This window comes from Macrobrachium nipponense, chromosome 4 (genome assembly GCF_015104395.2).
Source record: "Macrobrachium nipponense isolate FS-2020 chromosome 4, ASM1510439v2, whole genome shotgun sequence".
Classification (NCBI taxonomy): Eukaryota; Metazoa; Arthropoda; class Malacostraca; order Decapoda; family Palaemonidae; genus Macrobrachium; species Macrobrachium nipponense.
The window spans coordinates 24441517-24466936 of record NC_061100.1 but is presented as its reverse complement, the minus strand read 5'-3'; the positions used below and the strand labels follow the sequence as shown (position 1 = coordinate 24466936).

At 34.5% G+C, this 25420-nt stretch overlaps 5 protein-coding genes across 5 annotated transcripts; all 5 read left to right on the top strand.

Moving 5' to 3' along the window:
- Window positions 1–5306: 5306 nt before the first annotated feature.
- Window positions 5307–6189, top strand: LOC135211597 (uncharacterized). Its single transcript, XM_064244890.1, has 2 exons — window positions 5307–5402; window positions 5619–6189. The coding sequence occupies exons 1-2, from the start codon at window positions 5397–5399 to the stop codon at window positions 6072–6074; spliced, it is 462 nt and encodes a 153-aa protein (XP_064100960.1). The 5' UTR covers window positions 5307–5396; the 3' UTR covers window positions 6075–6189.
- Window positions 6190–9925: 3736 nt separating this feature from the next.
- Window positions 9926–10774, top strand: LOC135211596 (uncharacterized). The gene is made up of 2 exons (XM_064244889.1): window positions 9926–10039; window positions 10184–10774. Exons 1-2 carry the CDS (start codon window positions 10034–10036, stop codon window positions 10643–10645), a joined length of 468 nt encoding a protein of 155 aa, XP_064100959.1. The 5' UTR covers window positions 9926–10033; the 3' UTR covers window positions 10646–10774.
- A 6451-nt stretch (window positions 10775–17225) lies between these two features.
- On the top strand, window positions 17226–18089 carry LOC135211595 (uncharacterized). Its single transcript, XM_064244888.1, has 2 exons — window positions 17226–17376; window positions 17530–18089. The coding sequence occupies exons 1-2, from the start codon at window positions 17371–17373 to the stop codon at window positions 17983–17985; spliced, it is 462 nt and encodes a 153-aa protein (XP_064100958.1). The 5' UTR covers window positions 17226–17370; the 3' UTR covers window positions 17986–18089.
- Window positions 18090–20557: 2468 nt separating this feature from the next.
- LOC135211594 (uncharacterized) lies at window positions 20558–21367 on the top strand. Its single transcript, XM_064244887.1, has 2 exons — window positions 20558–20630; window positions 20821–21367. Exons 1-2 carry the CDS (start codon window positions 20625–20627, stop codon window positions 21262–21264), a joined length of 450 nt encoding a protein of 149 aa, XP_064100957.1. The 5' UTR covers window positions 20558–20624; the 3' UTR covers window positions 21265–21367.
- A 2687-nt stretch (window positions 21368–24054) lies between these two features.
- On the top strand, window positions 24055–24884 carry LOC135211593 (uncharacterized). The gene is made up of 2 exons (XM_064244886.1): window positions 24055–24182; window positions 24329–24884. The coding sequence occupies exons 1-2, from the start codon at window positions 24177–24179 to the stop codon at window positions 24782–24784; spliced, it is 462 nt and encodes a 153-aa protein (XP_064100956.1). The 5' UTR covers window positions 24055–24176; the 3' UTR covers window positions 24785–24884.
- The last annotated feature ends 536 nt before the right edge of the window (window positions 24885–25420 follow it).

Below are 25420 nucleotides of genomic sequence, written 5' to 3'. Positions count from 1 at the left end.
GTATATATGTCCAGCTATTGCAGACTACTGCAGTATTGGGAAAATAAATGGAAAATAACGATTTGTCTTTTTACTTTCAAAATAACGCCCAATCATGCTACCATTTTTTCCAATATAAATTAACTTGACTTTCACTCTTCCTCTCTCTTATTATAGAGTTTGATATTAACTCTCTTAAAATAGAACAAGTACCTTACGGAGAGGCAGATGACTCCCACCTGTCAAATAACAATCGAGAAAGGAGGGTATTACCAGCAACATTCTCTGAACGACGTACCCACTTGGATAAAATTTTAATGTGTCGTAATCATATTCAATCAGATGACGTTGAACATATTCATACACACACACACACACACACACATATATATATATATATATATATATATATATGTATGTATGTATATATATATGATATATATATATACATATCATATATATATATATATATATATATATATATATATATATATATATATATATATATAAGAGCAATATTTCGTACAGTCTCTCGCCATGAAAGTCCAAAGCGAAAAGAAAAAGACCAGCCACTTCACGCGTTTGACTTTCTTCTGGTTAGAACTGATGCGTACGAGAACAAAACTCGTTCTTTTCTTGCGAGTGGTGTTTCTGGTGTTCTGAGTAAATTATCTCTATATGGAGTTAGGGATTTCCTACTTTCTTGAGATTTTCCATTTATAGAGTCCATGGCAGTATGATGAGGGTACGACATAAATCTTTCGTAATCGTTGTAACATTTCCCGTGGATTTCCTGTAATCAAATTCCTCACTATCACACTGAAACACATTTTTTATGCAAATCATTTCGTGGATATGTTTTTACTTCTCTGACAGGTATTCGAGATAAATAATATATATGAAATGTAATTCTTTAAGATATCTTTGTTATCATTTTTTACAATTAGTTAATTTACAAACCGAATAATAATTAGGTAATTTAAAAAAAAAACAAAGCATCTAGTGATAATTGTATCCCAGAGAGAGAGAGAGAGAGAGAGAGAGAGAGAGAGAGAGATGACATTTGTTGGTAGCCTTAATCACAGTCTAGGTCTCGGGTACAAAACTAGGTACTAATATACTTTAATTAATTGAAATCTTAAGATACTGACACAATTATTTTGTCTTTCCGAGCACTTTTAGTCTTTTATGGCAATAATTACTTTATCCGATATATTAACAGTGCTTGCAAGCTGTATCTATGTCTGATACCAGTCTTTGTGTTATATGAAAATATAGAAAAAAAGCGATACCTGTTTTATACAAGAATATTTTGTTCATGTGAAATGATTCTTGCATTTATTTCTTAGCATTGTTCATGAAAACAGATTACTGTTTATATTAGATTTTAATAAACGAAAGCCACCCAAACAAATAATAGTGCATTCCAGAGACATTTTTGTAAGTAACTAAAAACGAAACATTTGGTTCAAAGGGAGCGAAAAAAAAGTTTGAACATTAGCAAATTGGCAAAATTGACTTGCAGTTTTAAGAATAGATAATTTGAAAACATGGCATATAATATTTGGAAAGACTCATGAGACTAAGGCACAATTTATGAACTGATTTAGTGAGATGGATGCTGCTGCTTTTTCCTCACAAGATTAGAAATTCTAGGATTGAAGGATGAGAGCGCACAACGCAAGTCATTTTCTGCATCAAGTCGGTTGCGCTGTTTTGTTTTCAGGACAACAAGAGCTGAAAACCCTGATTCACAAAGATAATTAGAAGAAAAGGGAAGAATCACACGAAGTGCTTCTTCACCTACTTTTGGGTACATGGGGGAGTTATTTCACCCAAAACTCTTCTAACTTCTTTGTTTCAAAGATATTTGTTCTTTGAATGATTTTATTATTCTAATTAAACAAATATTTTTGAGTAGATGACTTCACGCCCCCCTTTTATCCTCATCACGGCCCCCTAGGGGGCGAGCCCCCTAGTTTGGGAACCTAGTAGATTCTACTACAAGGCAGATTATTATTGTTATTATTACTAATGAATGATTTTCAACTTTTTTGGGCTTGCGCAAACTATTCTCTTTTTATATTGATAGCTTTTCATTATTATTATATAAAGGTTTCCACTCCCTATACATTTCTTACAGTGACCATATATATATATATATATATATATATATATATATATATATATATATATATATATATATATATATATATATATATATATATATATATATATATATATATATATATATAGACATATACTATATTGTATACACAGTATGCATATATATATATATATATATATATATATATATATATATATATATATATATATATATCTTAAAGGCACAGTAATCAGGTTGTTAACCTTAGCTCTTGCTGGTTAGAGACAGATGCAAAACGCTGGATTCTTCGAAGATGCTAAAATGAAAAAACAGACAGGATTGCTTACCAGTGCGCCTTTGTAGTCAGCGACACACTTCGAAGATCAAGAGTTTCATGCATGAAGCATGCATGCCTATTGTGTGCCAATCGGTGTGTGTGTGTGTGTGTTTGTAACGAACAAAAAAGGACATATTATCTGAAGAACAGTTGCAAAGGGGGGACTCACTGATTTTGATTGACATAGTGTGGAACACGCCTGGAAGAGGTGTTGCAGGTCTGTCGGACAAGGTAGCGTAAAAAAAAACTTTGAAAAGGTTAACATTTTAAGTGACAATTACTTGAGTCTAGAGTAAGAGAAGTGAGGTGCGGCACACATTCTTTATTAACTAACTTTAATATTTAAGTGATGTCATAATTATGGTCTCTTTATTTCAGATGGATTCGAAGTCACCAATGGGTTTATTCTCTGACTGGTTTTGACTATTAATAAACTATTAATGTTTGGACACTTAAGGGGAGATGGGGTACATACTTAAATATGATTTTGAGAGGAATATAATAGTTTAACGTTTCTTTTGAGTCAGAGTTAATTAATTTTATTCCATTTAATTGTTAGCTAATTTTGGGAAATAAAAAGTATTTTTGTAACCACGGGAGTTATCTTTGCCTAGTTTGACTTTCAGCCAACTCCCAAGAGGGTATGTAACGGGATAATGGCAGGTTGTGTTGCCAATCATTTTGTTTAAACGAGTGTCATTTTACCTAAAAAATCCCTAGTGTGTATATATATATATATATATATATATATATATATATATATATATATACTATATATATATACTGTCACCAGAATAGACTATTCAATTTTCTCTAAGTATCCATATACCACGGATATGAAGTCCACAATAAGGTGGAATCATACCACAAACTCAATTTTCAAAATGCAAGGATGAATTCAAGGGAGGAGTAAACAAACACAATGAAAAACCATAAATTTAATACATAAATAACCAGACAGAAAATACACCTGAACCTCTTTGAGAACAGGAAATAAATGAACTACTGTCACACTTAATAATAATTCAACACACATATAGCATAACCAACACTCAAACCAAAATAAGGGGGCCCAGAAAGGAGGAGGAAATCGAAAAGAAAGAATAACCTGACGATTTACAGGCTAAATCCAAACTTGTCACCAAAAAGCTTCTTATTCAAAATGCTCATTATTCTTTTTGAAGAATACAGAATCCTCCACGTCTGGAGGAGTGGTACCACAGGTGGTTAAATAACTCGAGGCCCGGTCGATCAGTCTCAACAGAATCACAGCCGTGATCAATGAAAAAGGTATCAAACAACCTTACCATGGGACAGCGAGATCCCCCTGGCTTTATAACTGAACCAGAGGTGGTGCGGTGCATCCCAAGGACGTCCAGATATGTTATCTGGAGAGATCCTCCAATCTGAAGATACCGGATATTCAATAATCCTCGGGTCCTGCAGATATGGGCAAATCACCAATAGTGGCTGCAACCACCACGAAGCAAGAGACGGCAGTACTCTTAGTGTACGAAGCAAGGTCAAAAATCATCCAGAGGTGACAAGGTCCAGAGAACGACTGCCTGTTCTTCTCTCATAAGCCAAGAAGTTACCCCCCGTTATCCACAAGGGAGGGACCACTCACACAACCTCCTTAAAGATAGAGACGAATGTTAATAACAAGCAAACAGTTGTTATACAAGAGAGGTGGTCAAACGACAAGTGAAACTTAAAAACTAGGTTTAACAAATTATATAAAAAAATTTAATTTAATAATAATATTTAATGAAAAAGGATCCCATACTGCCAATATATATATATATATAATATATATATATATATATATATATATATATATATATATATATATATATATATATATATATATATGTGTGTGTGTGTGTGTGTGTGTGTGTGTGTGTGTGTGTGTGTGTGTGTATAAAGATGTATCAAAAGAGAGAGGGAGATTACCTTTCTCTGTGCTGGATAATTGTACTGCCTTAACTGCAGCAGGATGGTGGTCGAGGAAATTCACATCATGCAACTCTTAAACAAGTCTAAACAATAGGAAAAAGCGCCTCTTCACGAATTCAAACTCCTTCGGACGTAACCGCTTTGAGTACGAACACAAAACCAGCTTTTTGTCTCAAGTTGAGTAACTGGGATTCTTCAGGAATCAGGTGGACTCTGTAATCCTTAGTAGCATTAATGTGACGAATTTCCTTTTATTTTTTTATTTTTTTTTGTCGTGGCTTATTCCTGAACACAACGAAAGGAAATAAGGACACTAAAAAGCACGCAGTAAGAGTAATGGAGGAAAGACCCACAAAAGGAGAATCAAGCATGTTTGCAATTTCGGGATTTTTACATAATTTTATTGACCATGTGATTACGAGAGTTTTATGAACAAAAGGAAAGTTGCTTTCAAATTATATCTGATTTATTTATTTATGTCTCCATCTTACATTCATTTGCGGAGTTTATCGCTACATCGATAAAACTAGAACATTTTGGTTTTATATGACTTTTGTAATGGGAGTATATTTATGATGAATTCCTACAAGCCTTTTAGAAACGTCGGGCCCTTCAGATAAGTTGCCAAGCGTAACATGACAAAATTGAAAATGTATCTTTTTTAACATTTATAAAAACTCCATCAAACATTAAAGATCCATACTTTCCCCACGTCTCTTTAATTTCATTTACAAACCTCTCATGAAGACAGTGTTGCAATAAAAAACTAACATTAAATGAGTGCAAGTGTAAAAGTTGCTTCCTATGTTCTCCAGGAAAAAGAGATGAGTCATTGTTTCTAAAAATTCCAGCAAGTGTCTGGACTTCCCGCGCTTAGTGAGAATCACGTCTGGGAAGGGGAAAATACCGAACACATTCGTGATGTATAAAGGACTGTGAACCCAGCAGACAGCATTCAGTCCTCAGAAGGGAAGAAGAAGAATCACTACTCACTCACTCAACTCCGCTATAGAAAACATGAAGGTGAGTTACAGACTTTATCTTCTCATAATTATATACCTTTAGGTTATCTGTAACGATTATTGGTGATTTTGGGTGAAGTTACAACTATGAAGTTTTTTTGAATGTTTTTGAAATCGGAATTTGAAAAAATGATAATACAGCACATTTATAGTCACTACGAAAAAAGTGAGAACTTTAAAAGATTAATGTCTAATTTTGTTTACCTTTTCTTCTCAGGGGCTTTTGATCGTCTTCTGTCTGGCAGCTGTAGCTTTTGCACAAGATAAAAATGCAGGAAATAAGCGATTCTTTGGAGGATTAAACCAAGGTTTGGGTGGAGGGTTTGGTGGAGTTGATCCAGGATTTGGAGGTGGAATTAACCCAGGCTTTGGAGGAGGATTCGGAGGAGTTTCCAACACCTGCAGACGTTGGTGCCGAACTCCCGAGGGACAGGCATACTGCTGCGAGAGCAACAATGAGCCTGACACCATTCCCTTCGTGAAGCCAGGTGTATGCCCTCCAGTTCGCCCTCAGTGCCCACCCGTCAGGACCTTCGCCCCTCCACAGACATGCTCCAATGACAGCAAATGCGGAGGTGTCGACAAGTGCTGCTACGACAGGTGTCTTGAAGAGCACGTGTGCAAACCCCCAGTTGGGTCTTCCGGCTTCGGTGGATTCGGTTTTGGAAGATAATTTCTGACTGTCTCTTGAAGGATTATCGTTGTGAATTAGAATTTAGTTATTTTTTTGTTATTTTAGATTTATAAATGCCAAAGATCTCAGGTATCAATAAATATCATATGCCATATATATTCCTAATTTAGATACATAATAAATTTTCATTCTTTCTCAAAATTTAATCAATAGAACTGTGGTCTTGAAAAATCAGCAGGAACCTATATTTTAAGCTATCTTTAAAATTACACCAAACCACAACAGGAAGCTGTTATTTGATATATTTGATATTTGAAATACTTTCAGGAGAAAACTCAAAAACGAAAATTCATAAGTTTGGTATGATTTTCATGGCTTACTGCTATAGAGAAAAAAGATACTGTGGAAAACAAAGTTTATACAAATAAAAAAAAAAAAAATTGAAAACCTTCAATAAGGTCAGCTTCAGCTGAAGAGGACCTTAGTAAAGGTCGAAAGCTGCTGTTTTTATACTTATTCACATAAACTTCGTATTCTACGTGGCTTTTTATTTCTTAACCAATCAAGACAACTTCGAAGAATATGTTTTATTATTGAAATGGTTACTATTGATAGATATCTATGAGGTTTTAAACACAAGGGGAGAAAGTATATTGAATTACCTAAATCATTCTTATACAAACTAAACCATCAGTAGCAAAAAAATAATTTACCCAATTACATCAATAGGTATTAAACAACGTTAGGAAAATTTTAGCATACAAACTAACAGAGGCGCTTTTCGAAATGATTTGATAAAATTTAAAAAACTACATCTACCATACAATATGGTCGTTAACCGTTAATGTTTCTCTGCAATGCAACAGCACGGTGTCAACGAAAGTTTCTGGTCTTATTCTGCTGTGGTGGCAATAAAAACAACGATCTGACTAGGTATTAAGCTTTGAAAAAAAGAGCAGTAAATGTGACCTCTTAGCTACAAATTAATTGTATTACAAGAGTTTCTGTAATTTTTTTGTTATGACCCCTATTAGCAAACCCAGTAGATTAATTACTTCAAACTGGCATCGAAAAGCATTTATCACGGAAGTTGATTTCTGAGTACTTTATAAAATATCAAATTTTTTATTTTTCTAGCAACCTAAACTGGCCATTTTACTCTGTGATTATGCAAATGGCATAATTTGCTTATCATTGTTTGAAACCCTGATTTGCTCAACTTTAAACTGGAGATGTAAAACAAAAAAATTTGAGACGGAATTTCCAATAGGTCCTTGCATATATATATATATATATATATATATATATATATATATATATATATATATATACATATAAATTTCTCCTCTTTCCATATTTCGTTTCATTCAGAAAATGTTTTTAATGTTCATACAAAGATAAACCACTCCACGTCATAATAAAGGGAGAATCACAGGATACTTATCTAAAGCGTATCAAATTCTCCACATTAAAGTTTCTGTTTTGATTTGGGTTTGAGTAAGCCATTTTCTCAGTATAATAAAAGCCTGGGTAATTATTGCTAACGAGAAGTATCGGGTGCTGTTAGTAGACTTTCCTTGTTCTGTTAGTGTTTTTTTTTTTTACATTTTTCAAATTTATTTGATGAAAAGTTATTCTCTGTGGCGGTTATGCATGCATACGGTTGCAATTCTTTTCTTCATGTTGAAATTTATAACTTTTATAAATATATAATGTTTTTGTTAGGGGTATCTCGAAAATATACATGCCATTAAACCTTCATATACATATATACATTTGTGTTTGTTTAATGTTGATACATTTTAAGGACAATTAATGAATATCGTAATGCAACTTTTTATTTGTAAAATCAGATTCACTTATGCTAAAATTTATGTGACATAAATTATTCAGTCTCTCTCTCTCTCTCTCTCTCTCTCTCTCTCTCTCTCTCTCTCTCTCTCTCGTTTCACTTATGCAACGTCCAAATCTCTTAAATTAGAACAGGTACTATATGATCAGAATCTTTAGTGAAAATCCAAAAAGTATATACATGGTTGTGTATATTCATCCATACTGTCTCTGTCGTATATATATTGGGATTTCTACCACTATGTATCAGTCCATCGCCAATGGTTTGGAGATAAAGCTGTAACCGGTCACGAACTGCACACAGTTTCATTTTTTTCACCTTTTAAGCGAATATTATATATATATATATATATATATATATATATTATATATATATATATATATATATATAAGTGTGTGTGTGTGTGCGCGTGTGTGTGCGTATATATTAATTAATTTTTTGTTTATCATTATTTACTTTTCATTACCATTTGGCACACCACTAGCACTTTCTAAATTTGCTTCAATGATGTTGCAACACGATCCCTCACTCAACGTCAATAGTCAAATCCTTATTTTGTCTTGCGCTACGCCTGAATGGAAGTTGTAAGGGGATCCTATCCAGTATCGGAAGATTTACCATTCAACGTCATAGACCTTACCTTGCGTCATCAGTGTGACGTCATTAACCTGGTGTCATGGTGTTTACTCTCGCCCATTGGCTAAAGTCGCAAAGTTCCCTGAGCCTTTAGGGTATAAGAAAATCTGTTGTTGGGCAAGTTTCAGCGTTCCAGAGATTACTGGAAAATTTTGGATGCGTCCACACTCGAGTAATAGGCGTGTTTCTCTTTATGTTTACTTCTTTTGTAATCAGTAGAAAATAATATCTTATCATCGTTATTGCTCCACATATTTCAAGCTCCTTTATCACTCATACTATTTTCAGTGTTACTTGTGTCCTTGATAAAAACAATCCAAACTATCTAGAGTTAATGCTATTTCATCCTGTGAAGATGTATAGTTTACTACAGACAATTTGCCTTGAACTAAATTTATAATAAACGAAAATTTCCTATTATAAATGTGTAACATGAAAATTATCTTAGGAAATTATTTCTTGATGATAAACAGAATAACCTTCAAATCTTAAATTACACCGATGTTTAGCTTGTTTACTGGTTCGAAAATTATTGGCGCTTCATGACAACATATCAAGTCATTTGATCTCAACAACTAAATTTATGACACCCTGCTAATCTTCTAGAAGACCTCGGTGACTTACATAACAGAATTGATTAGCGGAACACACACACACACACATTTATATACATATATACTTGTATATATATATATATAGTATTATATAAGAATATATAACACATATATATATATACTAGATAATATAGTATATATATATATATGTATATATATGATAATATAGATATACATATATATATATAATATATATATATATATATAGTATATATATGTATATATCAATATATATATAATATATATTGTACATAATATATTATATATATTATATATATATATATATATATATATATCATATATATTATATACGCATATATTTGTATATGCATGCTTATTTATAAATATATATATGTAAATATATATATATATATATATATATATATGATATATACGAAATTATATATATATATATATATAATATATATATATATATAATATATATATATATATATATATAATATATTATATATATATATATATATATATATATATATATATATATATATATATATATATATATATATATGTGTGTGTGTATAGTGTGTGTGTGTGTGAGTGTCGTGTGTGTAAGGTGGTTTATAGGACAGTATCATCAGTACATTTTTTTAATGTTCTCGTCACCTTTGAATAGTCTTTGTTGTCGAAATCTCAATAGGAAAAAATACTGAATGAGCGTAAGAGGAAACTTTCCAGACCCGCGGTCAATGAGCGATGAGTCACCTGCGTCACAGGTTCAAGCGTCTGGACTTCCCGCGATAAACGAGAGTAACGTTGCAGAAGGGGAATATGCATAACACGGTTTTGCGATATAAAGGACTGTGCGTCCAGCAGGTAGCAATCACTCTTTACGAGGGAAGAAGAAGAATCGAGACTCTAAGTCTGCAATAGACAATATGAAAGTGAGTTGTATTAACTATTGGTGATTTGGGGTCCAGATACAAAAGTGATGCTTCTCTGAATACTCAAAAATCTTATTGGAAAAAATAACAAAACTGCAGAAATTTCAAAGATTTGCTTGTAATTATTGTGTTCTTTCTCTTCAGGGTCTTCAGGTTTTGCTCGTCTGCTGTCTGGCAGCTTTTGCCTTTGCAAAGGATAAACGTGGAGGAAATAAGAAATTTTTCGGAGGATTAAACCAAGGTTTCGGTGGAGTTGATCCAGGATTTGGAGGTGGTTTTGGAGGTGAAATCAACCCAGGCTTTGGAGGAAGATTCGGAGGAGTTTCTAACACCTGCAGACGTTGGTGCCGAACTCCCGAGGGACAGGCATACTGCTGCGAGAGCAACAATGAGCCTGACACCCTTCCCTTCGTGAAGCCAGGTGTATGCCCTCCCGTGAGGCCTCAGTGCCCACCCGTCAGGACCTTTGCCCCTCCTCAGACATGCTCCAACGACAGCAAGTGCGGAGGCGTCGACAAGTGTTGCTACGACAGGTGTCTTGAGGAGCACGTGTGCAAACCCCCTGTTGGGTCCTCCGGCTTTGGAGGCTTTGGGTTTCGTAGATAATTCTTAACTTTATTTGGAAGGAACTTCATTTCAAATCATAATACAATTCTTTATTTTTTTTACACTTTACGGCTCAAATATATCCGATAATAAATATTTTTTTTCAATACAGAATATTTGTATTATTTGCAAACATCATTCCTAGATTAGATGAGGTTTAGAAGACGTGTAAATCAGTATGATTCACTCATGCTTCTCTCATCAATTTTACTGTGAATAGAAATATTTATAAAGAAAACGTGTTAAAAGATCGTATTATTTCAAGATCAATTTCTACTGTACATTAAGGACAGAATTGTCCAACGAGATTGTTACTGCCTCGCATATATTCTTCTTAAACTGAAGTCTGCACCTAAATTTAAAAGGATTTCAAAGTAAGAACTTAAAGAAACATTTACTCAAACGAGTAATGTCCAAGATGAAATTGTATTGTTATCATGAATGTTTTGATAATATAAAGTAAGAATCATAAGATACTCATATAACTGACATCGAAATCTTCTCATCCATTATTGATCCTATAAAAAATAAGTAACTAGACTGTTTATTGAAAGGTTAGTATGAGTTGTAGCCGGATAAAAACATATTCTACAAATTCTTGCTTTTAGTTCCACTTTCTTTTTGTTTATTTTGTATGCCTGTTTGAAAATAATTTGATTTGACTTCTTTGATATGACTTCTTGAATTAGCAATAGAACTCAATGGAATTTCCAGGTAAAGTTTATGATCGTATGTTTAAGTCACACACACACACAAGCACACTCACCCACAAGCACACACACACCCACACAGACAAGTGATGAATAAGTATCCTTTTAACACAAGTAAATGAAGGCTGTAAAGTCAGCAGTCAGCTTGCATCCCTCATATAAATAGATAGTGAACTTGTGTTATTCAGTTTATCAAGTAAACCATTTTTCGGTTAAGTTTTTATAGAAAAATGCAGTTAAATTGTTTTTGATAATAATTCAATTCAGTCTTTGGCTACATTTTAGTTTTGGTCCTATATTACTTTATGGCATTTCATTTTTCTATAGCAGTTTATACAATATTTAGGCCTACAACTGGTAATACGTGTTTTGATAATACTTACTCATGTATTCATTTACGAAACAACGTATTTTCATAGCAATTTCTGTTGCTTTTCCATTACTGGAAAAAATATATACTAAGTCAAGCCTCACCAGTTACGTGCTATTTCCTACCATCACGATTTTCCAGAAGCAAATGTTACTCTTCAATATACAATAAATTTACATAACAGCGAAAGGCAAATAGGTTCAGTTTCTGTATGATAAACAAGAATATTGGTTTACTTCAGGCAATGACTATTTTTACTGTTTATTTGATCAAAGTGAGGTTAGTTAATTTTTGATCGCCCTGGAAGCCGGATGAAGCTGACTTTGAGAAAAAAATATAATTATATAAATATTTTTCTAACTTAGAGGTGTGTAAGCTTTCTCTTCGTGACCTATCCCTCTGGATTCATATGAGATTTGTAACGTTTATCAAAATGAAACATAAGCTACGGTTTATGCTATTTTGACGAACCACGTAAAAGCTGAATTTCGAGAAAGCAAGACTCAAATTTAAGATGCCCATTTATTTTTTTTTTCTAGAAAGAACGTGTTTAAAGTCGTTGCACGGGGTTATGTTCTTCTGCACTAAAGATAGAACAGGTACCAATGATTCATTTACATTTTAAAGACGAAAAAGATTCGAGGGGATTTAGGGATTTACAAAATGATAATTAATACCCTTTTTGCCTTGAGGCAATTTTCAGCCCCACAAATGACTTGTAACCAAATTCTTGAACAGTTTAGGGCGTATCTTTTTATTCTGCGAATGCAACGTAACTTTTCTTTGAAGTGGCATGCATGAAACAAGCTGTTCTTATTTTTTATCTTTTGTGGAGATCGACTTCATTTATAAAAGAAACTATATGGCTTTTAAACAGCAGTAAGCCTATTTTAGGCAAAGATATTACCAAAATCAAATAGACATCTATCTATCTATCTATCTATCTATCTATCTATCTATCTATATAGATAGATAGATAGATAGATCGAGATAGTAGATAGATAGATAGATAGATAGAAATAGATAGATAGACAGATAGATAGATATGGTGTTTATGTCCTTAATAACTGTATCAATAACTTCAAGGGGAATAAGTAGCAAAAGAAAGTTTTATAATTTTATTTCTAGGATTAAGTTACTTCACGATAACAACTTTTTGGATATAAATAAATACGTCTCTCTCTCTCTCTCTCTCTCTCTCTCTCTCTCTCTCTCTCTCTCTCTCTCTCTCTCTCTCTCATGAAGAATTTTTATGTAAAGCTTTTAAAGTATGGCACTTACCAAGCAGAATGGTAGTAAATTCACATATCCAAAATAACACTATTGAAAATTTATGTATTCAAGAAAGGCTTTATATGCACTATATCCTAAACGATCTGGTCATGTTTTTGTTAGAATTTAGCTTCTTTTAATCACAGTGAATTGTGATAGTGGGATGAAACCCTCTTCATTAAAATTAATACAACTTTTTTTTCTGTATCCGAAATTAATGTTCATTTGCTTGTTCCTTTTCTTCACTGCCACTACTGTCATTGTTCTGGTGGGAAAGAAGACGCAGTCCTTAGAAGAGTCCAGGGAAGGTCTGCTCTGGAGTTTCGCTGCAGAAGTATTTCCTGGTGATTGGGTCTTGGCTCCAGCAACGGCAGGGACCCCCGAAGGCGTTGGTGTGAGGACTTCCACCAACCGCAGGAGAAAGAAGAGAATAAGATGCCGTCTTAACACAACATTGACATAATCTGCCAGTCATTACAGGCTGCTCTATGAGCAAGAGCCCGTGTAGGCATAAGACCAACTTAATGAAAAAACGAAACAACTGTCAGTCATGCGCATATTATGCATCCTAATCATGTTAATATGAAGACCCCCTCAAGATGTTACTTACTTCCAACACTGCCGAATCCAGGTTGTCCAAATCGTGCTCCTCCTTCTAATCCAGGATTACCGAACTGTGGATGTGGATATGCAGCAGCCAAACAGGCAAAGAGCGCCACCAAAAGGGCTAGTAGAAGGACTGAGCGAGCCTGTTAGAATGATGGCGCAAGAAACTTTATTTATGAGGAGAAATATAAAGAGAGCTTATTGTAAGTTTAATAATGATCAAAATAATTTTTCTTTGCTTTAAAGAATTTTTTGAGTGTTGGGTGGTTAATAAACACTGAAAGAATTAATTATTAATATAATTTTTTTTATTTGCTTTATGCTAATGTTTGAAAAAGATTTCCAATATATGTGTATACATGTCTATTGTGATTATAGTAAATATGTCTAAACTAAATATATACATACATACATATATATATATATATATATATATATATATATATATATACATATACATATATATATATATATATATATATATATATATATATATATATATATATGTGTGTGTGTGTGTGTGTGTGTGTGTGTATTTATGTATGTATGTGTGTATATGTAAATATACACATGAAAGAGAAAGATTTTGTATAGCGTCGTACCATGTCTTCCGTGTGAGGGAGCTGTTTCCATCTGGTATTTAAATATAGTTGTAACACAGGGGGGGAATTTACGCCCTGCGGATATTATGAAAATCCAAAATGCAATAAAAAGATGCTCAGATTTCCTTCCGGTTATAAAAAACGAGTTCTGTACTGCAGCACAAACACGGAACTTGTTTTTATCTAACATAAGTGGCGTCACTGGGAATCTTCAATGTTTCAGGTGTTCGAAGTAATTCATCATTATGAAAAGTTAGGGAATTCCTAAGTTCTTAATAGGAATCCTCATCAAGATAAAGAACACACAAGACTCTTTCTCTCAATTGTGGAATAAATACCCGTGGATTTCATAGTAATCCAAGTCGTTATGGCCGTATTGAAACAATTATTTCTTTATGCAAATAATTTCATGGACATATTTGAACTTCTAAAATTCTAAGTATTTAAGATAACACCTGGCATAAGACCTATTTGTCTTAGTCTATTTTTCAATATTTGTATATATATATATATAATATATATATATATATATATATATATATATATATTATTTTACATTTAGTTCATTTATGAACTAAATGTAAAATAAGAGAGAGAGACAGAGAGAGAGAGACAGAGAGAGAGAGAGACAGAGAGAGAGACAGAGAGAGAGAGAGAGAGAGAGAGACAGACAGAGAGAGAGATATTCAAAGCTGTTGTAAGCTCTCTTCATGTCGGATACCAGTGTTTATATTCTATAAAAAGAATACCTGTTTTTATACAAGAATAACTTCTTCAAGGTATTTCGTTCTTATTAATGAATGATTTTCATCTTTTGTCTTTATCTTTACAAGCAAATCCTTTTCTATCTATTAATAACTTTTTTATTTTCATTTAATATTTAGGCTCCCTATACATTTCTGTGTATGAGCATCCCGATATTTTCGATTACTCTTCTAAAATTCTCCTTGAATAATTAGAGATTTAGCTGTCGAAACCAAAGGCTGGATTAGTATTAAGAAGTTACCGTACATTGCATATTTTACTCGCTTTCGTTTGATGTATACTTTGGCTTGCAGACAAAAATCAACACACTTACAGTTTTACCCAATATCTATCCAGTGACCTAAATGGCGGTTAAAAGATCAGACAATAGGTGACTATTCTGATATCGACCTAAAAATTATTTTGATGATATTTTCTCGAATTTGGTCGAATCTTAACGACTTTCATCATGATTTCAACGTAACGGATTAATATTAATTCTCATACAGAAAGTTTCATATCTCCAATATATATAGCACTAAAGTGTTGTGTCGTTTAGATAACAATGAAGAAAGTCTTGATCTCACTCTTATTTTGAAGATAATACTCCATATGACACGTCTATACCTAATTCATACGGAGGACAATAGTACCTACAGTACTTTTTTTTATCAAGCATTATAATTCGTTTTATTTTATGGGCATCTACTATATCTCGAATAAAAGCATCACAAAAGTTTTAAGTTCATGAAATTGTTATTCAAGCCTCTTACTATACATTGAGACTGTAATATTAAAGTATTTAAAATACAATAGTTACTCGACAATCAGCGTGTCTCAGAGGTAGTGTTAAAAAGGGTCTAATGAATACTTTAAGCAAAGTTTTCCCACTGTCAGCCTTTGGGTAGATAAATGCTTACTGTGTTCACAGGACATAATTATTATGATGTACATTGAAGAAAATCTTCCGCTTTCTTAAAGGGTTTCTCGCAACAATGCAGTTCAATTATCAAGGTTACTCGCTCATTTTCTGCTTCAGATTGAAATGTAAAAAATGCGCAGAAGTTCCTTCAGCGCAATCGAGTTTTCTGTATGAATCGCGGCCCAAGAAGCTTTCAGCCACTACCCAGTATTGCCCTGTCCTATAGCTATGCCAATTATAGAATTGTGGCTAACTTTAACCTTAAGTAAATGTAAACTACTGAGGCTAGAGGGCTGTAATTTGATATGTTTGATGGTTGAAAGGTGGATGATCAACATACCAATTTGCAACCCTCTAACCTCAGTAGTTTTTAAGATCTGAGGGTAAACACAAAAAGTACGGACGGACAGACAAAGCCAGTGGAGTATTTTCTTTTACAGAAAACTAAAATCACTTGAATGTCCTTGATTTGTGAATCAAGTTTTCCCACTCAATAATTCGGTAGATACGTTGAAGCAAGAGTTCCGTGGCTCGTTGGAGATTTTCATATGACAAATCGACTGTAGAAATAGTTGTTATATAATATTTGTATAATTTTCCAATGTCCGGGAGATTAGACTAGTAGAACCAGCTCTTCCAATGTAAGGCCGCCATAAAGAAGTCATTGGGCACAGATTCCTTTTATACACACACACACACACACACACACACATATATACATACATATACATACATATATATATATATATATATATATATATATATATATATATATATATATATATACTGAATTTTATTGCGTTTAATGTAACGTAATTTCCTAATAAAAAAGATAATTGACCAGCTAACTAATATTCAGGTACAAATGAACATAAACATAGTGTTACGTCATCCGTCTGTTTATAATGAAGGAAACGCTGAAGGAATAACAATATTACGTTATGCATTGGTTTTTATTTAGTTCGACAATTATTGGAATTATCTAATTTGATGTTACGGGAAATAATAGTAATAAACAAAGAGGATTAGAAGCGGAAATGAGAGAGTGGGGGGAAATGGAATATAAGGATTTAATGTCAGGAAATGTTTCTGCGCTCGAGGAAGACATTCTCAAATAAGCAGTTCATGTTGAGCAAAATTCTTTCTTCTTGTGTGGTGATGCGTCGAGTGAGGGAGGAAAGGTTGCTCGATTCAACCCGGGGATTTGACGTCATCAATTTGACGTCATGGGTTTTATGCTCGTCCAATAGCGGTCGCTTAAGGCTCGCCGTCTCGTAAGTTAACCGTTTACCTAGTAACTTGGTCCGTGGTATGTTCTGGATGCAACCGGGTCTAAAGATTCAAGAGTGCGGACTTTCCACGCGAAGTGAGAGTCACGCTTGGAAGGGGAAAATACCGAACACGGCTGCGAAGTATAAAGGAGTGCGAAACCAGCAGACACCATTCACTCCTCACAAAGGAAGAAGAAGTATCACATCTCATCCGACTCCGTTATAAACATGAAGGTGAGTTACGTAACCTGTTTCACCATATTGTTATAAGTACTGATTGGTGATTTATGGATCATATATTGTTAAAACGTTTCTCTCAATTATTAAAGATCACATCTGTACAAATTTCAAAGACATAAGCCTTATTTTAGTTTTCTTTCTTTTCAGGGACTTTTGCTTGTCTGCTCTCTGGCAGCTGTTGCCTTTGCACAAGATAGGAATGGAGGAAATAAGCGATTCTTTGGAGGATTAAACCAAGGTTTCGGTGGAGGTTTCGGTGGTGTTGATCCAGGATTTGGAGGTGGAATTAACCCAGGCTTTGGAGGAGGATTCGGAGGAGTTTCCAACACCTGCAGACGTTGGTGCCGAACTCCCGAGGGACAGGCATACTGCTGCGAGACCAACGATGAGCCTGACACCATTCCCTTCGTGAAACCAGGTGTATGCCCTCCTGTTCGCCCTCAGTGCCCACCCGTCAGGACCTTTGCCCCTCCACAGACATGCTCCAACGACAGCAAGTGCGGAGGCGTCGACAAGTGCTGCTACGACAGGTGTCTTGAGGAACACGTGTGCAAACCCCCTGTTGGGTCTTCTGGCTTCGGTGGATTCGGTTTTGGAAGATAATTTCTAAGAATCCCTTGAATGCTTACTATTACAAATTATGTTATAAGTGTTTATTTTGGATTTATTCCAAAGACATCGGGCTTTAATAAATATTTATTTTATAATAGTATATTTTCATTGTTTTCCAAATTTATTTCCTCTTCTGATTATTAAATACGTGTAAATGAGTATTATGTGCATATCATCTCCTAATATATTTCAGTTACTTGACTAAATACTGGGGAACCTCTTTTCCTTGATTGCTTATTCTATAAATCAAAGATTTAATAGAAACTGTTCTTTGATATTTGAAATTGCTAACTGGAAGATGAGTGGTATAAGATACTGGCCACCTGTGAAGGAAAAATCGAAAAAAATATATCATATCAATAAAATCCGAAACATAAGAATTAGTCATCATTTCTCGTATTATATTAAAAAGAAAAAGAAAAATTGATATATTTAGGGGCCTGTTAATAAATATCCACAAAAAACATTGAAACGTTCATGTGTATTTCACTTTCATAGAATTAGATTTAACTAGATTCTAGTAAGTAAGAACCGACAAAGTATAAATAGGCAGGAATAAGTTAGACAGAGCATATGGCATACCTACTTCTTCCATTCTCCCAGGCCAGACACACTTTCCTCTCCTCCAGAATTCCCATTTTAACGGAGATCCCCTCGGCTAGAAGATGAAATAATTTCTGCAAAATTATGACTTTTTCAATAATGACAATCAGAACTTTCATGTGCCCGTGGAACTTTTTCATCCCTTGGCAAACTGATATTTAGGCTTTCTGTCTTCTTTGGGCAAGAAAGATCATTAACTCAAAAAAGCCTTTTGGAGATCTGTTAAGGAATTTCGATGTAGAGGTGTCGTCTGGTGATTGGATCTTGGTTCAAGTAGAACCAGGGACCCATAAAGACGTTGGTGTTTTCACTTCCACCAATTATTGGAGACAGAATTACTCTTACGATTTACATAAGGTGTCATTCATCTGATTCTCATCTGCGCTTAGTCAATGAACAATTCGAAAGATTTCTCATGAATACAACATACTTCTTGTGTTGCCAAATCCAAGGTATCCAGATTCCTCTGTTTATCCTAATTACGGATAGCCAAACTGATGTATACAGCAACCAAACAGGTAAATGGAAACCGTATTTAAGGTGCCCACAGGATTCGGTGGATGTACTAGAACGAAATTGTAGAAACAAGTAATTGAGAGAAGCTTGGAACGACAGGAAAAGGGATCTTGCTAAATATAGAATAGTGATGGAAATTATTTCTTCTTTGCCTTTCATATTGTAGGTGTGGGTGGTATGAAGTCAGTCTAGACTGGAAAGATGTAGCATGAAAAGGAATATGATTTTTTTTCATTACACTCTCATTTTTGGAAATATAATATTTGGAATTTACAGAATTGGAATATTGTTATATCTTTGACTTGTAGAAATTAGGTTAAATAAATATATAAAATTATGAATATATAATGTATTATTATATATATTATATATTATATTATTAATATTATATCTATCTATATATATATATATATATATATATATATAAATATGCAAAGAGAATGAGAGAGAGAGAGAGAGAGAAAGGAGGAAGAGAGGGAGAGAGAGAGAGAGAAATTCACATCGTGCATCTCTTATAGAAGTTAATACAATATGGAAAAGTGCCTCATCCTAAATAAAATTTCTTCCAGGCGTAACAGCTTTGAAAACGATTACAAACCCATCTTTACCCCAAGTTACCGAACCGGGATTCTTCAGGAATCAGGTGGCTTCTGTAAACTTCCATAGCACTATTATGACGAATTTTCTTTATATCCCGAAATGTTACTCAATACTTTTAAAGGAAATACGATACTTAAAAATCACGTAATAAGAGGATTGGTGTAAAGGAGAATCAGGCAGGTTCTCGATAAGTGGATTTTTCCCTTTATTTTTGTAACGTGATTGCGAGAGTTTTATGAATAAGAGGGTTTATATATTTCTATAAAAAAGTTACTTCCAAGTTATATTGGTAATTACTTATCTCTGAGTTTCCTTAATAAATAATGTTTTTTTTTTTCATTTTCCTTCGTTGAATTCTAAGTACAAGTTGTTATTTATATCAGATTGGCCAATGCGGCAACTTCTACATGACCTGCCGTGCTTTAATTAGAAAATAATTAATTTTTAGATTTTTTACTTTACAATTTTCATACAAACTATAACAAACATAAGTGATAACGTGGTCCATACTTTCGCCTTTAATTTCTTTCATTTGATTTACATGTGTTTTACCATTCCTATTCTTTTAAACAAAACCTCCCATATTTGCAACGTTGCAATACTAAAATGACAATAGAAGAGCGCAAGTGTAGAGGTTGCTTTCTATTTTCTCCGAAAATAAGAGGTGCGTCATTGTACCTAAATGTTACAGTATCCGGACTTCCCGCGCACGGTGAGAATCACGTCTAGTCAAGGGAATACACCGAGCACGGTTGTGAGGTATAAAAGACTGTGAACCCTGCTCTGTGAGCAAGAGCCCGTGCTGACACAAGGTCAGCTAAATCAAAAACAACAACAAGCGCACAGCATTCACTCCTCACAAGGGAAGAAGACAAACAACTACTCATTCATTCAGTTCTATCATAGACAACATGAAGGTGAGTAACAGATTTTATTTCCTCATACTTTTATATCTTTTGGTTATATGCAATGGTCATTGGTGATTTGAGGTTATAAATATGTTTCTCTGAATGCTGTCAAATCGGATTGAAGAAATTATTTCAGCGTGTGTAATTTTCATTCAGAAATTTCAGTTTAATGTCTAATAATTTGTTTCCATTTTTTCAGGGACTTTTGCTTGTGTGCTGTCTGACAGCTGTTGCCTTTGCACAAGATAACAAAGGAGGAAATAAGCGATTCTTTGGAGGATTAAACCCAGGTTTCGGTGGTGTTGATCCAGGATTTGGAGGTGGAATTAACCCAGGCTTTGGAGGAGGATTCGGGGGAGTTTCTAACACCTGCAGACGTTGGTGCCGAACTCCCGAGGGACAAGCATACTGCTGCGAGAGCAACAATGAGCCTGACACCATTCCCTTCGTGAAGCCAGGTGTATGCCCTCCCGTTCGCCCTCAGTGCCCACCCGTCAGGACCTTTGCCCCTCCTCAGACATGCTCCAACGACAGCAAGTGCGGAGGCGTCGACAAGTGTTGTTACGACAGGTGTCTTGAGGAGCACGTGTGCAAACCCCCAGTTGGGTCCTCCGGCTTCGGTGGATTCGGCTTTGGAAGATAATTTCTGTCTCTTGAAGGATTATCGTTGTCAATTAGAATTTAATCCGTTATTTTAGATTTATAAGGCTACAGATCTCAGGTATTAAATAATATTATGTACCAAATATGCTGTTTTATTGTTTATAAAAGCTTTTCTTGCCTAGATGAGCATGAAAATGCTCATTCTTACCTGAAATATGTATGGAAATTGGACTGTGGACTTGAAAAGTATCCTGCTATTAATCATAGCAAAAATTAGGAGAAACAAATACATGACACTATTTGTTCAAATTACAACTACTGTGGCCCAAACTACAAATGGAAACTATTCATTGATATCTGAAACCGTCTTCGGTAGTAGGTACTTCTAGAGGAAACTGAGTGTATCTGAAAAAGAAAACTCAAAAAAGAAAGTCCATCAGTGTGCTTTGATTTTCATAGTGCACTGCTATAAAGTATACAAAAATGAAATCGGTATTACTGACAAATATTTCTTAGGTATGTAAACCCTATCAGTGAAAATCAGATTCACTTACCAATTGTATTCTTATACAAATTAAGCCCCTTAACTATTGGGTGAATTGCTAAAATGCTGGTCCATGGGAGTAACAGTAACCAAAACTGTATTTGTCGAATTAAATGTGTTTGTATAGAGCGAGAGAGAGAGAGAGAGAGAGAGAGAGAGAGAGAGAGAGAGATAGTGTGTGTGTGTGTGTGTGTGTGTGTGTGTGTGTGTGTGTGTGTGTGTGTGTGTATAGATCGCCTCTTAAGATTTTCTTTAAAAATGTTGTCATCAAGAATATAGCTGAAATATTCGTACAGAAATAGATGGCCTCCCATAATATCAATACAAGCAAGAAGTATTGGATACATATCTAAAACGCATCTAAATCTCCTCATTAATTGTAATCGCTTAAGTTCATTGGATGTTGTATACTTTGGCTTGTAGACATAAATCAACACGCTTACAGTTTTACCCAATATCTATCCAGTGACCCAAAAAGCGGTTAAAAAATCAGGCAATAGGTGACTATTCTGATATCGACCTAAAAATATTTTTGATGATATTTTCTCGAACTTGGTCGAATCTTAACGATTTTCATCATGATTATAACGTAACGGATTAATATTGATTCTCACACAGAATGTTTTATATCTCCCAAATAAATAGCACTAAAGTGTTATGTCGTTTAGATAGTAATGATGAAAGTCTTGATATGACTCGTCTTTTGAAGATAATACTCCATATGACACTTCTATACATAATTCACACGGAAGACAATAATACCTACAGTACTTTCTTTATCAAGTATGATAATTCGTGTTGTTTTATGAGTATCTATTATATCTCGAATAAAATCATCACAAAAGTTTTAAGTTTCTGATGTTGCTATCCAAGCCTCTTACTGTACATTGAGACTGTAATATTTAACCTGTTAAAATGCAATGGAAAGATAAATACTTACTGTATTCACAGGACATAATTACCATGATGTGCATTGCATAGAATCTTCCGCTTTCTTAAAAATGGCTCATTTTCTGAGAGAGAGAGAGAGAGAGAGAGAGAGAGAGAGAAAGAGAGAGAGAGAGAGAGAGAGAGAGAGAGAGAGAGAGAGTAAAATATGCGCAGATCTTTTCTCGGCTCAATCGAGTTTTCTGTATGAACCGCGGCTCATGAAGATTTTAGCCACTGCCGAGCGGTGGACTGTCCTGTAGCGTTGCCAATCGCATATTAATGGTTAATTTTAACCCTAAATAAAATAAAAACTACCGAGGCTAAAGAACTGCAATTTGGTATGTTTGCTGATTGGAGGAAGGATGATCAATATACCAATTTGCAGCCCTTTTGCTTCAGTAGTGTATATGATCTAAGGGTAGACACAAAAAGTGCGGACGGACAGACAAAACCGGCAGAATAGTTTTCTTTTACAGAAAACTTAAATCACTTGATTGTCCTTGATTTGTGAATCAAGTTTTCCCACTCAATAATTTGGTAGATACATTGAAGCATAAGCTTCGTGGCGCGTAAAATATTTCCAAATGACATATCGACTGGTAGAAATATTTGTTATATAACATCTTTAAAGTTTGCCAATGTCCGGGAGATTAGACAAACAGAACCAGTTCTTCCACTGGAAGACCTCCTTAAGAGGTCATTGGGCACAGATATTTATATATATATATATATATATATATATATATATATATATATATATATATATATACACATATATATATAAACTGAATTTTATAGCGTTTCATGTAACGTAAAGATAATTGACCAGCTAACTAATATTCAGGTACAAATGTACATAAACAAAGCGTTACGTCATCTGTCTGTTTATAATGAAGGAAGCGTTAAAAAAAGGACAATATGCACTGGTTTTTATTTGATTCGTCAATTATTGGAATTATCTGATTCAATGTTACGGAAAATAATAGCAATTAACAAAGAGGTTTAGAAGCGGAAAAGAGAGAGCGGGGGATATGGAATATAAAGATGTAATGTCAGGAAATGTTTCTGAGCTCGAGGAAAACATCCGCAAATGAGCGGTTCATGTTGAGCAAAATTCTTTCTTCTTGTGTGGTGATGCGTCGAGTGAGGGAGGAAAGGTTGCTCGATTCAACCCGGGGATTTGACGTCATCAGTTTGACGTCATGGGTTTTATGCTCGTCCAATAGCGGCTGCTTAAGGCTCGCCGTCTCGAAAGTTAACCGCTTTTCCTAGTAACTTGGTCCACGGCATGTTTTGGATGCAACAAGGGTCTAGAGTTCAAGAGTCCGGACTTCCCACGATAAGTACGAGAGTCACGCTTGGAAGGGGAAAATACCGAACACGGCTGCGAAGTATAAAGGAGTGCGAAACCAGTAGACACCATTCACTCCTCACAAAGGAAGAAGAAGTATCACATCTCATCCGACTCCGTTATAAACATGAAGGTGAGTTACGTAGCCTGTTTCACCATATTGTCTTGATTGGTGATTTATGGATATTATTTTGTTAAAACGTTTCTCTCAATTATTGAAGATCAAATCTGTTCAAATTTCGAAGACATAGGCCTTATTTTAGTTTTCTTTCTTTTCAGGGACTTCTGCTTGTCTGCTGTCTGGCAGCTGTTGCATTTGCACAAGATAAAAATGGAGGAAATAAGCGATTCTTTGGAGGATTAAATCAAGGTTTCGGTGGAGGTTTCGGTGGTGTTGATCCAGGATTTGGAGGTGGAATTAACCCAGGCTTTGGAGGAGGATTCGGAGGCGTTTCCAACACCTGCAGACGTTGGTGCCGAACTCCCGAGGGACAGGCATACTGCTGCGAGACCAACGATGAGCCTGACACCCTTCCCTTCGTGAAGCCAGGTGTATGCCCTCCCGTTCGCCCTCAGTGCCCACCCGTCAGGACCTTTGCCCCTCCACAGACATGCTCCAACGACAGCAAGTGCGGAGGCGTCGACAAGTGCTGCTACGACAGGTGTCTTGAGGAGCACGTGTGCAAACCCCCAGTTGGGTCTTCCGGTTTTGGTGGATTCGGTTTTGGAAGATAATTACTAAGAATCCCTTGAATCCTTACTATTACAAATTATGTTATAAGTGTTTATTTTGGATATATTACAAAGACATCGGTCATTAATAAATATTTATTTTTATTATAGAATATTTTCATTGTTTTCCAAATTTATTCCCTCTTCTGATTATTAAATACGTGTAAATGAGTATTATGTACATATCGTTTCCTTTTATATTTGTTACTTTAGTAAATACTGGGGAACCTCTTTTCCCTTATTGCTTATTCTATAAATCAGAGATTTAATAGAGACTGCTCTTTGATATTTGAAGTTGCAAATTGGAAGATGAACTGGTATAAGATATTGACCACCTCTGAAGGAAAAATCGAAAAAGAAATATATCATATCAATAAAATCCGAAACATAAGAATTAGTCATCATTTCTCGTATTATATTAAAAAAAAGAAGAACTGATATATTTAGTTTTCAAAATGACATTTAAAGGGGCCAGTTGATAAATATCCACAAAAACCATTGAAACGTTCATGTGTATTTCACTTTCATTGTATTAGATTTAAGTAGATTCTAGTAAGTAAGAACAGACAAAATATAAATAGGCAGGAATAAGTTAGACAGAGCATATGGCATACCTACTGTCATCTCCCAGGCCAGAAA